Raw genomic sequence first — 15,723 nt, 5'->3', positions numbered from 1 at the left:
TCTGAGAACACCGGCCCCTCACTTTCACTCCCTCCTTCAGATGGGGCAGCAGACCCAGACTGGGTTACTTTGAAGAGCCAAGGTTCACTTTCAAGAAAAACCGGCCCCACCTGACCAGTGACAGGCTGTTGTTTCTAAGACTGCTTTTGAAATTCATCTCTGCCTGGGAGTCTGACAGACCCTACCACAGATGGTGGTAAGACTAAGTGTTGAATGGCGCCAACGGTGGTCTTTCGGATCATGATCTATGGGTCGTGTCTGGTGGGCTATGTACTTGGCTGAAGAGCATTCTCATGACACTTGGGGCTCTGCCCCTGCCTCTACACACATACTCAAAATTATTTTTCATACACAAAATTTCCACTTGGAAACTGCCATAGAACATAAATCCAAATGGATTTTTCCAGAACTCACTACCACCGCCAATCACAAGCTTTGCAAGTGTTGACTTTAATGGAAAACCAGCCTCATCTCACCTCTAGACGGGAATTTCAACCGTGAAATATTTTAGGTGATTTGTATGATTTTTTCTCCAAGCTAGTTTTGCAGCCTGAATAAGTAAATGTGTTTTGTACACTGTAAGGATTAAACAAGCTTAAGATATATGGGACAGGTTGAATACCTAGTAGTTGCTAAAACGTGTTCAGTTTATTTCCCATAAAATTTTTATTTGAAAGAAAGTACTTCCAATAAAATCTCAGACACAGAATTAAACCTTTCAGAATAAAACCAGTTACATAAAGAAAACATTCAGCTAAATCAATTTGAGGTCACCGTTGATTATTTCATGTTTCCCATGGCTGAAAACATGACTTAAAGCTTATGTGTGAAAGGTGGTGACAGGGGTCAGGGTGAGGAGGGACTGCTCCTTTCCCGTCTCCTCCAAGAGCTGATCTGGCCCTAACCGGTTTGGCTCAGTGGATAGAGTGCTGGCCTGCGGACTGAAAGGTCCCAGGTTCGATTCCGGTCAAGGGCATGTACCTTTGTTGTGGGCACATCCCCAGTAGGAGGTGTGCAGGAGGCAGCTGATCAATATGTCTCTCTCATCAATGTTTCTAGCTCTCTATCCCTATCCCTTCCACTCTGTAAAAAATCAATAAAATATATATTTTTTTTTAAAAAGAAGAGCTGCTCTGTCCCTAGACATAGTGACTGGTTCTGAGCCCCTTGGGTTCATCCCATTAGCACCCAGCACAGTGCCTGCACAGAGCACCCTTTCTTCTGTATTTACAGGTGAGGAAGAAGGGAGGATTCATAGACAGGGAGGGCCCGGGTCCTCCATGATCCTCTAGGAGCCCACAACAATCTTTCGGCTGATGGCACCTGGCAAGGTGTAGATGAAGAGGACCAGGAAGATGATGAGGATGATCAGAATGAAAGCGATGATGATGTACTTCTTGTAATTCTTCCAGATGAGGTGGTACAGGCACTTGAAGGGGCTCACAAACCAGGAGAAGGAGGTGTCTGGGCGGCTGAGAGAGAAGCGAGAGAAAATTAGGGAAGGGGGCCATGTTGTCCTCATGTAGGACTCTCTAGACCTCGGGGAGAATTTCAGACTCCACTTCTCCACAAGGAGAAGCCTGCCAACAGGAGAAGACTGTGTTGCCTTAAAGCAGAAGCAACCTAACGTTTGGGGTAGTAATGATTCCTCATCATTTATAGTTTGGCCTAGAGGAGGGCAGAAGTCTAGTTAGAACCCAGACAGAGGTCTGAGTGCCCTCCATCTGACCAACCCTGACCAGCTCAAGCCCCACCTCTTCCATGAAGCCCACCTTGATCACCCCAGCCCATAATGATCCCCCTCATTTCTAATTCCTACTTTACCTATCACTTCTCACTAGACTTAGCCCCCTTTGAACTTAGCATATTTGTCTTCCACACTCTGATAACTATTTTATGAGTCTGTGTGTTCTCCCTACACAGATTGAAGGCTCCTGGAAGCCAGAGATTATGTCTTATATTTCTTCAGTGTTATTCATAGTAGGTACACACTGTAGGAACTCAATAAATAATTTTGAATTAATCTATAAATAAGTTTCTAACACTGTGATATATAAAAGGTAGGTTCAGAGAGGGACCACTTATCTTGAGACACTTGCAGCCTGGGCAGGGATAGCACAAATACAATTTGAAAGAGTATTTTGTATCCATATTTCATATCTGTATATATTTACTTTTTAATTTATGTATAACCATGAATTAAATTGAATAGAGTAACTCTTCTAGTAATTCTACTTCTGGGAATTTACTTTAATAATTCATAAAGGGGAAACATTTTCACATTATAATAATGAAAAAAGGTAGATATAAACGAAATATTCAATTATGGGGTGGTAACCAATTCAATTATGGCCATTAAGGAATATTCCATAACCATTAAAAATCCTAATTTTGACAACTGTGGAAACAAAGAACTTTTCAGCAAAGCGTGCATGAAGCATTAAGACAACTTTGTATGCGTGATCAGAGAATGAGTAGAAAAAAATTCATGTGACATTCACATAAAAAAAGAGTAAAGAATATTATGAAATTTCCTAGAAAAGCTTTTGTGGTAGTATTACAGAAACAAGCCTTCTCCGTTTGCCTCTGTATTGAAGTTAGAATATTTTTCAATAGAAACGAAAAGCTATGTGGATTGGAGGCACCTACTGGCTGCCTCCTGGCTTCTCAGTTCGCCCAGAGGGTCCTCTAGAAATGGCCCATCCTCTGTGATGGGGACTGCAAAGGGCCACTCCCATTTCGGATGCTCCCGCCCACGGCCCCACTCACTTGGGCTTGGCCAGGGGCTCTGGCTCCTTCCGCGCTTTCCCGACAGGGTTTTTCTCAGCCTCCTCCGCAGTGACCAGGTGGAACTCAGCCTCCACCTTCCCCTGCACAAAGACAGAACTCGGTTTCTAGTCACAAAGACCTGCTGGGGCACCCCCGGCCTTCCAGAAAAGTGTTACCATGTGGGAGGCTGCCAGGAAGCATTTTGACTATCCTGCTGCTTTATTTTGAGACATACTGTTACTTTTTTGGTCCTGGGAGAAGCCATTTTTATGATGGACAATAAAAGCCCTGAAATGATGTTACTGTTGAGTTTTGTGAAAAGAGTCCCGCATGTACTAGTACAGGCACACTTACACTGTCACATGTGCTATTTAATTTGTAATCATTTAATTTCTGAAGAAATATTAATTAAAGAAACTTACAATAATTAGAAGGGGGGGGGCTGCTTACTTAAGTGCGGAACCTTTTGAAATCTGCTGCTGTCTTTCTTCTCTGTCAATGGTTCTCAAGAGGAAGTAGGTGGGTGTGTCTCCATATCTGCTGAGTGGCTTTTCCATCATCCTTCACTGTTATTACTGTCCCTACTAATTGTTTCATAATTATCCTTTTATTCTACCACTTGTGATGTAAGTCTCAGATTATCGAAGAAGGAGACAGGACCTCTGCAAAAGGTAATAGTCTTTCTTTCTTGTTTATTCATTTACTTACGACTGGTAGAAAGGCAGCCTGGTGCAGCCACTGTGGAAAACAGTGTGGAGTGTCCTCAAAAAATTAAAAATGGAACTGCCATTTGACCCAGTGCCCCCATCTCTGGGAATATATTCTAAGAATCTTGAAACGCCAATCAGAAAGAATATATGTACCCCTCTGTTCGTAGCAGCAATATTTACAATAGCTAAGATCTGGAACCAGCCCCAGTGTCCATCAGCTGTGGCATACTAAGCACGGTGTAAAAAAAGGATCTCTTATCCTTGGAGACAGCATGGAGGGGCCTGGAGAGTATTATTCTAAGCAAAATAAGCCCGTCAGAGAAAGACAGTATCACATGATCTCTCTTGCATGTGGAATGTAATAAACAAAACAAACTGATGAACAAAATAGGTCCAGAATCATGGAAGCATAGAACAGACTGCAGAATCTCAGAGGGAAGGCAGGGGAGGGTGGGAAGAGATTAACCAAATTAAAAATTTATATGAACATATGCATAGCCCATGGACACAGACAACAGTGTGGCGAAGGGCTGGGGGTGGGACGGGAGCGGGGTTAAGGGGAAAATATCTGTAATACTCTCAACAACAACAAATTATAGTTGTTACCTGTGGCACTATTTCATGGAAACACATAATGTAATGAGAAGCATATCCTGCCCACACAGAAAACACCATAGATGTTCTAAGGACCCAGACTCGCCCAGGAAAATAAAAATGTACAGAAAAGTGAGGCGGAGATTATAAAGTGAATTCTTCCCCAGGCAGAGCCACGAGCTAGCATCACGCAACTTGGTGTCACACAGGCAGCAGGGCAAGGTGCTTACTGACCTGTTCTGATCAATGCTGCTCCCCATCCCCCAACTCTCCACACAGAGCGTTCAGTCACCAGCACTCAACCAAGCAGCACGTGACAGTCTTAAGCTAATCACAGCCCCCAAGTGTAATTTTTAATCAGAGCTGGGGGGAGGGGAGGACCTTTTGAGAGACTATTAACTTAATGACACCTCTGGCTGGAGGGAAAGGTCCTGAAAAGACTAGATTGGTCGTTTCTGCACATGTTATTTATGGCTCCCAGCTTCACCAGGCCTGAGAGTGATGCCGGGGAGGCTGAGAAGAGGCTGTGTTCAGGTCGGACGTGCCTTCTTCAGCAATGGTGCTTGCTCATTCACACACAGCCCTCGCGGGCATGAGGGAGGCATTGTCGTACCGTCATGGTGGGGACATAGGCTGGCAAAATCCTTTAGGAAGAGGATTACACACACACATACATAGATACATACCTGCACAGGTATGTGCATACACATATGTGTGAGTGTGTGTGCATTATCTTCGATTGTCATACTCTAGACCAGTGGTTGGCAAACTGCGGCTCGCAAGCCACATGCGGCTCTTTGGCTCCTTGAGTGTGGCTCTTCCACAAAATACCACGTGCAGGCGCGCATGTACAGTGCGATTGAAACTTCGTGGCCCATGTGCAGAAGTCGGTGTTTTGTGGAAGAGGCAAAGAGCCACATGTGGCTCGCGAGCCGCAGTTTGCCGACCACTGCTTTAAACCTAGGATTTCCACTTCTGGATAGCTAAATTAAGGCAATAAATAAAAACTTAGCAAAAGCTATCTGCACAAAGCACAGTCGTTATTCTTTTGGATGTTCGAACTGTCCTGTTTGTCACCAGGAGATGTCCCAGACACGTCCTGTGTTCCATCTGCCCTAGAGCTGGAGCCAGACATTTCTTCAAAGATGCCTGGTTTCTTTTAGTACAAATTGGCATTTAGAAACCCGGATCCAGGTGCTGGGCGATTTTCACCTTCTCATCATGCTTTGTTCTGCCCTGCATGACCCCTCCACTCCCTCAGAGAGAATTAGATCCCTCCCTCCTCTCTCTTCCTTTGGTGCGATGAACACTTCGAATATTTAGTGCATGACTGCACGGTTGATATCTCTGTCCCTCTCTCTGGACTCTGAGCTGGTTGAGGGCAGAGGCCAGGCTAACTTCGTTTCTGAATTCATCCATTCATCAATCAATTCATTGATGGAGGACCTATTATGTGCTAAGCTGTGAAGCCAGAACTGAGTCCAGGGGTGACCATGTAGCAAACCCTCAATAAGTACTTAGGAGGATGGAGAAGAATTGAGCCTCATTCGCTTCATCCAATTCCACCAATCAGGGGGGTTACACTGAGCATGGAGGGAAGAGGAAAACTCCCAGAAACACAAGAAAACCGGCAGCTGACATTCACACAGTCAGGCTCAAAGGGCATCCTTGCCTCATATCCACTGGGCCCCTAGAGCAGAGGAAGGGGGAGGGAGAGGAGGAGGGGGAGAGGGAAGGGGGGAAGGGTTGGGGAGGGGGGAAGAGAAGGGGGAAGGGGAAGGGGAAATAGCTCTCTATCCAGACCTGCTACCAGAAGGGTCCTGATCTGACCTGGATGTGCTTCTGGCACTGGGCACAGGAGCAGAGGGGAGAACATGCCCCCCATCAAGAGGAGGGCAGCAGCAGAGAAAAGAGGCCACGGATGCAGCCCAGACCCGTTCTCCACTTCACCAAGACGAAGCCTCCCTCCTCCCTGGGGAGGCTGTAGGAAAGGGCGAAGAAACTTCTTTCCAGTATCTGTGAAAGGTCTGAACGCCTATGCGTGGGCCACACAGGAGCACCAAGGGGCAGTGCAGGGACGGGTCAATGGCCCTCGCTGCAGCCACTCTCTCGAGGACGTTTCCAAAGGACGGATCACTTTTTAAACGGAGACTCGTGTTTGAGGGTGAGAGGAAGAGGTATTTATGTAAAATTACATCACTCAGGACTTGATGCACAATTTCAAGAAATGTTGGGGTGGCGGGGGGAACTAACGCCAGGGGCATAAGTTCAAGCCAAAAGGACAGAAATCCAGCCTGACAGAGATAGCTATTAAATCAGAATGCCGGAATATGGAAGGCTAATGCATTTACAAAGTGTTCAAAATTCTCGCTTCTCAGCAGAACCTTTGCCCTGCAGGGCTCTGTCACCCACTGCGAGGCATGTCACTTGAAGTTTGCCAAATTGCTCATTTAAAAGGCTTAATGCTCCCTGCCTCCCCTGCACCAGCCCTCCTCCTGCAGTTGTCACTTACTGTGAGTTCCTTGCTTTTAGCAAAAGGCCACCAGCCCCGGACGCGCTTTTGCTGGAATATGGAGATCTTGCTCTCCTCACTCGCATTTTCAAACTTGCTGAGGTCACAGGCTTTGGCAGACTTGGCTGCCCGGGGGAAGCTGTTGAGGTTCATTTCCAGGGAGCCTGTGAGAGATGCCCAAAGCAGTTATGGAAGGGCTTTTAAAATCAGTCATCACTCTTGTTCACCCATCCATTCACCCATTCATTCATTCATTCATTCATCCATCCATCATGCCTCCATCTACCCAGTCATTCATTCATCATCCATCTTCCACCATCCACCTACTCATCCATCCATCCCTCACTACTCATTCAATCAGCACCACACTGGATCACTAGCAGGTATTGGGGATACAAATGTGGCCGAGACATATTTGGTGCCCTGACAGCATTAGTAATGTGGTAGCAGGTAGGAGACAAGGGCAGAGCTACCATATGAAACTTTCAGGCGTCACTGCTGCTGGGCATCTCTGCTCCCTGACTGTAGTCTGAAGCAGGTGCTTGTCTCTGGGCCTTCCCCTGCCTTGGCATAGATCAGCCTGTGAGAACCCCCTTCTCCCACCACACCTCCCTCTTTGAGTCCACTAAACCCCTCCAGGTCAGGGACTAAGTCTTCCTGTCTTTGTAGTTACTCTCCAAGACCTTAGTGGACTCTCAACAAGATATTTTCAATGAATGAATATAAGGCAGACTAAGATCATGTCACTAGAGCCCTGACAGCACTTTATATCTCTCTAATAACCTTTCCCTAGTACAAAACTAATATTTGTTAATTGTGAATATTTAGAATATGCACATAAGCAAAACAAAAAAACAAAAAGAAAAAATTTCCATCATTCTCTATGGATTAGTCCTTATCCTTTTGTCATCTTTCTCCTTGACTATCTCTATCACTTTTTCATACCCATATAAACATGTTTTATATACACATATATTTTATAGAAAGGGGACTTTTCCTACATTCTTTTTTCACTCAATATATCCTGCACATCTACTCAACTCATTAAATATTTTGCTATGTTTAAGGGCTGCAGGGTTATCACTTATTGAGTACTTACTATGTATGAGGCACTATGCTTAGTTTTTAAATTATAGTAACACATATACAGCCCCTAACACTCTCTGAGATATGCAATATTACTACCCCGTTTTTACAACGGAGCCAAACTGAGACACAGCGTGAACCACAAATTAGCTCAAAATTTAACAGCTCCTTCATGGTAGAGCAAAGATCAACTGAAATCTGTTTGAATATGTATCTTCTACCATATGGAAGCTCCATAACTTACTCAGCCAATCCCCTGTGAAGGGCTGTTTGGAGTGCTTCCAGCTTTTTACTATCGTAAGTAGCACTGACATTATTACCCTTGCAGTGAAATCACAGCAAGCTCCCCCAAGCCCGGGACACAACCCTTAACATGCACATGAGCTGATGAAGCCGCTGGCTCACCCAGAAAGTCATCCGATGACAGCCTTTCAAAGTCCCAGACCTGCAGCACCAGCACAGCTGGCGTCTTACACTCCATCTTCTCCAAGGAAAAGATGTTCTCCCTCTTGGTGATGACCATTTGCTTCTCAGCTGGGAGATACTGAAACGGAAACAGGAAGCGCCAGTTGAAGTTCCCCTCGCCGGTCAGGGAGTTGTAATGCACGTCTGTCTCCTGCTTGTCGTCTTCCAAACCCTTTATCCACCTGAATAAAGGCAGAACAAGAATTAAACACACATTTTTCACGCACCAGTACAACTGAGAGTGATTTCACTAGTTTCAATGGGGTCAGAGATCACAGTTTTAAGATTATGATATCGTTAGATTTAGATGGAAGTTTCATTGATTCTTAAAGGGCCTGAAACAGAGACAGACGCTCATTCTAAGCCGTGTTGGGGAAGCATTCAGTTGTTCATGGGCAGACCGGAAGTCCCATGCAATGAAGAAGGAAAATGCAGGACATGTGAAAGTAGAACCAGTTTCCTTTTATCCTGGGAGCCCTCTTTGTCAGGGGTGCCACCTCTGCACCTGGTGTTACAACAAGATTGCCTACTACGTCAAGGGCTCTAAGCCTGGCCTAATTGAGACCTGTGATTGCAGGGCTGTAACTGGCCACCTTCTCTCGGGTTGTGGGTCTCAAAAACCCAGCAGGCCTGCATCAGTGTGGCCTGGAGGGTACCAGGCTGCCTGCACCCACCTGGGCTCCAATCTTGGCTCTAGCACTTACTAACTGTGCAGCCGTAGACAAGTTATCTAACTTCTTTGTGCCTCGGTTTTCATCTGGAAAATGGAAGCAGTGACAGCACCTAGTTCATAGGGTTGTTCTGAGAATTATCTTATACTAGAGGCCCAGTGCACAAAATTTGTGCACAGGTAGGGTCCTTAGTGGCTGCCGGCCACCAGCCGGGGCCTTCCTTCATTCTGCGCCGCCCCCTGGTGGTCAGTGCACGTCATAGTGAGTGATCGAGCTCCCTGTCAGTCAAACTCCTATTGATGTTTCTATCTCCCTCTCCCTCACCCTTCCTCTCTGAAATCAAATAAGAAAAAAAGTACTGAGAAACTTTGCAGTAAAAGCTATCTTTTTAACATTGTTTAATCTGCTTTGATAAAGTAGTAACTATTAACAAGGGATACATTTGGAAAAGGCTAGTTTAGAGAGTTCTTGGTTTTCAGGAAATAAAGAAATTAGAAAAATACCTAGAGGTAGGAGCAAAGATATCTATACGTAAAACCTTGGTTTAACAGACTAATTTGGGCAAAGGGGTGTCTGTTATAGCTGAAAGTCCATTATGTAAGTAGTTTTTCCAATGCGTATGTTTAAAATGTTGACAAATTGTTTACCTGTTTTTACTTATGTAGACATGTTTGTGTAATTAAAATTAAGTCTGTATGAATTAAAGTTTAATCTCACAGAAGAGTTTTCTATATGTATTACTGTAATTTTAAATTTATACTGAATAGGTCTAGTCCTATATAATAAAAGCCTAACAGCATTCACCAGTCACAGTAAGTAAGCAAGGGCACACGGCTGGGGTATAGGGTTGGGGGTTGGGGTAAAAGGGACAAGATTTAAGGACATAGTAGAAATGGGGGCATCAATGAGACAGAGGCTTCCTGGTTGGGGAAGATAAAGAGATACCCAGATGAGGCTGAGATGAGTTTTTTTCAGGGGGATACATGTTTATGTCACTTTTGCTTTTGATTCTTTACTCCCTTATCTCTCTCCCTGGCTAGAGGCTAAAAGGAAGCCTACTAAGGCACTTGTGTCATAGCCCAAGTGTAAGAGACATAAAATCCTCACTCCCTGAGTCCTAGGTTGGTAACTTTTTTATCAGTAGAACTAGTGAACAGGAAGTTTTAAGTTTTATCATTTGTATTAGTCTTACAATCTTATCACTTACTCTTCCATCAATAGTATCACATCTCTCGACTTCCTTCAGATGTTAATGTATTTAAATGTTAACCCTTTTCGGTCCAACGTGGAGGCAGACTCCACAGACCAGGCGCTAGGAGCAGGTCCACAGTCGAGCTGAGGTCTAGTGAGACAGATAACTTCAACATTCAATCCCGTCAATTAATTTGGACCAGACTGTTTGAATTCCAAAAATAAAATTGGACCACAAAGGGTTAATAGAAAAGCCTATATATACAATATTTAACTTAAAGAGGTGCTTATATAAGATTTCCTCACAAAAATATTTTCATGAGATACTAATTCTTAACAAGGTGACCAAATAAGACAAATACTTGACAAAGCAAGTGCCCTTATCTAACAAGGTGAGTAAGATGAACTCCTCTTGTGGGATGTGGGTGGATTAGCTTCCTTGAGGCATAGATTTGCTTAGGGATTAATTAAAGACGTGAGGAGGGGGAGAATAAGAAGGCTGGAGTTTGTTAATGACCTTACCCTTTAACATAAATGTCACTTGATTTTTGTCCTGTGAAGATATTTTCATCCTCTAAAATGACATCTTCAGTGTTCCAGATGGTTACTCTCAATTCATATCTGGAATAAGGGAAGGCAGCATTCGGTTGAAAACTATGAAAACTAGTGGGTGTCTATGGGATTCTGTTATTGCTTTGAGTCTGTAAGTTTCCTCAACTTTACCAAGTTCAAAAATATCAACATTTAAGGTCTTGGCTCTGTCAAAACCAAGCGGCCCAGCTGGAATCACCAAGGACATGAATTTCTCTGAGAAGACCCTCCTTCCATTAACCAACACTTTTCAGAATGTTGAAGCTCAGTAATAGCCCCACCATAGAACAGGGACCACCACTCCAATCTCTACACCCCCCTGCTGTTATTGGCCAGGTAGAAAGTGAAATATAATTATCAGGTGCCAACTGATCAATGTAACACATGAGACACCAGCTCAAATGTCATGATCACTCAGTCTGCTACAATGGTCTCTCCCCCAAAGGTGGGGCTGCAGTTGACTTACCCTTTGGGTTGCCTTGGTGAAATGTCAACAGGAGGTCCAGGCTGAGGCATGTCTTTGGGAAACATGTCCACCCACATCTGCAGGCGGCCCTTATTAAGAAAAGACCTCCTTTAGCTTTGGGGGGGTGGGTACCACATGAGCAATTGATCATTCACAGTTTTAACAGATCTCTTTACAAGAAATGGATATTAAATACAGCTTAGTCACTTTATACATGTTTAGAATATTTGTTGACAAAGATAGAACTGAAATTATTAAAAAATATTTTTTTATTAATTTCAAAGAGGAAGGGAGAGAGAGAGCAAGATAGAAACATCAACAATAAGAAAGAATCATTGATTGGCTGCCTCCTGCACGCTCCCCATTGGGGATTGAGCCTACAACCCAGGCATGTGCCCTGACTGGGAATTGAACCCTGATCTTCTAGTTCATGGGTCAATGCTCAAACACTGAGCACCAGTTGGGCTCATATAATAGTGACCTCTTCCACTCTCAAAATGGCCACAGTTTGGATAAACAATTCTATGATCATCTCAATTATGTGAGATCATTTATGTAAGGGACCTAGTACATAGAAGGCTCTTAATAACATTTATCTTCTCTTCCCTTCTAAGCCCTAACCTGGATTTCTAGTTATTTTTTTCCCATCCAGTTTCTTCTTACTAGTTCTTCAAGGTAAGCCACCATCTATTGCTTCTCTGGGAAAACTAGTGGGCTGCGTGCCTACTGATAGAACTTTCGGCAAGAGCTTGGACATATTCAATGGGTTTTGAAGTTTCTCAAATGTCAGAATTCTTCCAAAAGAGTTTGGCAGCTCATTCATAAAAAGGAAAAAGCACTGAGTCCAACAGTGACTCCAGGGCAGTTTCTTGACCTTGACATTTTGGGCTGAATGATTGGTTCTTTGTTGTGAGAAGCTGTCCTGTGCAGTGCAGGATGTTTAATAGGATCCTGTCCTCTGCCCCCTAGATGTCAGTAGCATCTCCACTCCCTTGAGGGAACCAAAAATATTTCCAGACATTGCTAAATGTCCTAGGGCAGGGCAGTGTGTGTGTCACAATGGTCCCTCTTTGAGAACCACTATTCTAGGGCACACAAGATTAACTTTTAGGGGGAAGTCACATTCCTTGGGGATGAACACTTGTATCGGGGCCAGATCTGTCTTGGCCACTACCTGCTCCATGCCTGGCTTATCCTTGTGGTACAGCATGCATTTTAAACACACTTAAAGTTTTTTTTAAAAAATATATTGAGACACAAGAAAAGCCAGCAAAAGAGAAAAGGAACAACGAGAGAATGGAAAGAGGTGGGGGTAGTGAGGTAGGACGGGGAAGGGTATTGGAAGTTTAGAGAATGAGACACAAGGTGGTTTGATAAGACCCAGAGAACACTCAGGGGTCTGGGAATATAGGTCTCCTTGAATCAGATTTCTGTAGGGTCTATAAATCACTAGCTGGGCTTCAAGGTTCTGGAGAGGATATGTTTCTTGGAGATACAAAGCTGTTGGCTAACACCACAGTGTGAGAGGGCCTGGGGCTCAGCATGACCCGAACACGGTGGGGAAATGGGCACAACCTATGTTCATGGGTGTTCTCTGTGTTTTCTCGTTATTGCTTGGGATTTCCCTCCTACCATCTCCAGCTCGGAGAAAAGGCTCTTTATCTATCACTTACCTAAGAAGGTAACTCATGATAACTACTACTGGCAGAAACATTATTTGTAAACATTATATGGCAACAACTGTTGAAAGGATCAAAACTTCTTGACAAAGACTGGAATGGCTACAGTTGACACAGGAAATTGAACTTTTTTTTTTTCATAAAAGGGGGGCGGGCACAAAATAAATCTCCCAATAGTAGTAATTATAATTAGTAAAAGTTGATAGGGACAAACAAGCAATCAATGGACTAAATCTTTGTCATGAAGTTTAATCCACCAAGAACTGATCTTGAACATAATTTTAGATTTTTGGAGGGCAAAAAATTGTTTAATCATGAAATACAGGATACTGACCAAGAAACTAAATAAAGCACAGTGTGAAAGAGAATATTCGTCAACATAAATTAATCAATATGTCATAAACACACTATCTAAATGTTAATTAATTCTGCATTTAAGAACCTTCAAGAAGTTTCCGGGGTCAAAACAACATGGTAAAAAGAAATCTTGACATCAGTTTGTGGGATCAACACAGCAGTGTCAAAACATCCTGTGGCATGTCCTTAATTGGGTTCTTCGCATTAGAAGATGCACCAAACAGACAAGGGTGACAGTACAAGAATTGTTCTGTATCATTAAAGTAAAGGTGACTTTTCTTCTCATCCTAAGTTTATGAAAACCTCCCTGGGATCTCCCTCGTAGGTGCCATGATATTCCTATAGAAAATCTCCCTTTTAGTGTTGAAATCAGAGAGTTGTTGGCATAATATTTATGGGGGTAAATTTGGTTGTGTCCAAGGATTTACTGTATATAACATTGTTTTTAAGGTCATTGCCTACCTTCTGCCACATCAATTCTACTTATGTGATCTCTAGAAACATCAGAAATGTGCAAAAGTAGGTATGAGGAAGTGCATGGTAGAATTAAGTGTCACTGCAGAAAGTGGACACAATGTAAATAAATGGCAAAATCATAAAAATGAATATTATCAGTGATCATTTCAAAGCACAAGGGAGAATTGTCATGATCTATTTGAAACAGAAAAGACAGGATACAAAACTACATGACATTTATAATTCTATAAAAATGTGATATATATAGCACGCACACACACATGCACACAAACTGTAAGGAAACAGACCAGCATGCAACATGCTTATCTCTGATTTGGGGATTATAAGTGATCTGCATTATCCTCTTTACTTTTCCACATTTTCTCCCACGATCATGCATCACTTTTACAATAGATGACCACTGTCCCCAGCCACCAACACCCAGAAGCAGGCTTTTCAAAAACAGCAAAGTTAAGGGCAGCACTGGGGGAAGTTACCAGAGTCCTCTTCAGTGAAGACTGTTTTTCCAGAAAAGACCTGGCTTCCGATCTGTATCTTCCCAGGATGGAAGTAGGGCCCATCCAGCTTGTTGTCCTTGCAGAGCTTGGTGAGGATTTCCGTGGGCTTGGATGTGTCTCTCCAGGCGTTGTATCCTTCTCTGCAAAGTGGAGGAGGACAGAGAGGGGAGGCCCGCTTACCCCGGAAGGACACACTGCATGTCCCTATTCAAAGGGCCCCCTAAGATCCCTGTGGTTTCCTTCAGATTCGACTTGCCCTTCTATACACTTGGGCTAGTGGTTTTTGTTTTGTTTTCTCTCTTTTCTGGTCCAAACCTCTGCATATGATGCTTGTATGAAAAGCAGGACTGCTGAATAGCTTGACTTAAAAATCTTTTGTAAGTTGTTTATTTTTTTTTAAAGAAATGTAACTTAAAAAATTTGAAGCGAGAGTCACATAACATAAAATTAACCATTGTAAGGTTGACCAAATTCAGTGGCATTTAGAACATTCACAATGTTGTGCAACCACTTTAGAGAAAAGCCTAGCTCATTCTTTCAGTTTCTCTGCTTCTTTCCTCCCCTCTGCCCCTTCCTCCCCCAAATCATACTGTAGACTCGTGACATAGGCAGAAAGTCTATGTGTGTTGTTTCTCTAATCAGTGATTTTCCTGGTGCTGAGTTTCTAAATCTGTCCAACCCTTTCATCTCTTAAAAAGAGCTGTTTGTTTAAAAGTTATTAACTGGCAATGAACTGCTCTCTGAGAGCCATGACTAAGATGAGCTTGGATTTCTCTGCACATTGGGACCCAGGATTGATCAGAACTTAACTTGTCTAAGCATTTAAATCAATCAAACATGGCTACAAAGCTGTTGTCCGACATCATGCCAGAGATGTGAGGGCCCTGGAGTGACCATCCAAACCAAGGCCAGAGCCACACACAGGCCTCCCCAGACACAGGTGCTCTTGTCTTATTCTAAAACCTTTTCAGTGAACAAAGGTTGTAAGCTCGCTGACTAAACTATTTTGCTCATAGATAGTTCCACTATCTGGAAATTCTTCAGAACGAAGGATGCACCACGCTGGCCTGTGGCTTCCTGCCCCGACTTTGGAGTTAGTTCAGCTAATCATGTTCTGAATGGTACCCTCTCCTGTACTTGAGGCTGATGAGAATACCTTGGAGGCTTATACAGTCACTCGGGTGCCAACACTCAACTGGCTTCCTGGGTTCAGAGCAGAGGAGGCCAGCCATAGACGTGTGCCTGAAATCATGCCATGAAGGGAACAAGCGCACAGACTCTGTTCATGTGCATCTAAATGGGGACAGCCCTCCTACAGAGCCATTTGGACGTCTATACTAATTTCAGTAAAATAATCGATATCTACAGATGAATACCGAGCGAACTGTCAGAGGGGTGTGCAATGGCTTTTGTATGCTTATAGCAGCAATATTTCTAGTGGAATAAAGAAGAAAACTGTAAATGTCCTAAAGTTCACAAAGGCAAACTGGTCATATCATGTTATAATAAATTCGTATGATGGAACACCATAGAGTTAGTAAAATAATTATGCTGAAGGATGTTAAATGGTACTATAGAATGCTTATGATATAAGGCTTAGTGAGACAAGTGATTTACAAAACTGTACAGAGAGTATAAATCTAACTTTGGGGGGAGGG

The 15,723-nt window shown here is 43.4% G+C and overlaps 1 protein-coding gene across 1 annotated transcript in view; it reads right to left on the bottom strand.

Annotated features, from left to right (window-relative positions):
• Positions 1-1,147: 1,147 nt before the first annotated feature.
• Positions 1,148-15,723, bottom strand: part of FER1L6 (fer-1 like family member 6) — a 102,022-nt gene continuing 87,446 nt past the window's right edge. Inside the window, 8 exon segments of the mRNA XM_006767370.2 lie at positions 1,148-1,472; positions 2,770-2,870; positions 6,586-6,749; positions 8,077-8,318; positions 10,521-10,619; positions 11,056-11,144; positions 12,230-12,279; positions 14,045-14,205. Of these exon segments, the coding sequence (XP_006767433.1) occupies positions 1,289-1,472; positions 2,770-2,870; positions 6,586-6,749; positions 8,077-8,318; positions 10,521-10,619; positions 11,056-11,144; positions 12,230-12,279; positions 14,045-14,205 (1,090 nt within the window). The 3' untranslated portion in view covers positions 1,148-1,288.

Source organism: Myotis davidii, unplaced genomic scaffold, assembly GCF_000327345.1.
Source record: "Myotis davidii unplaced genomic scaffold, ASM32734v1 scaffold200, whole genome shotgun sequence".
Classification (NCBI taxonomy): Eukaryota; Metazoa; Chordata; class Mammalia; order Chiroptera; family Vespertilionidae; genus Myotis; species Myotis davidii.
Note: the sequence above shows the minus strand (reverse complement) of the source record. Positions and strands in the feature narration are given on the sequence as shown.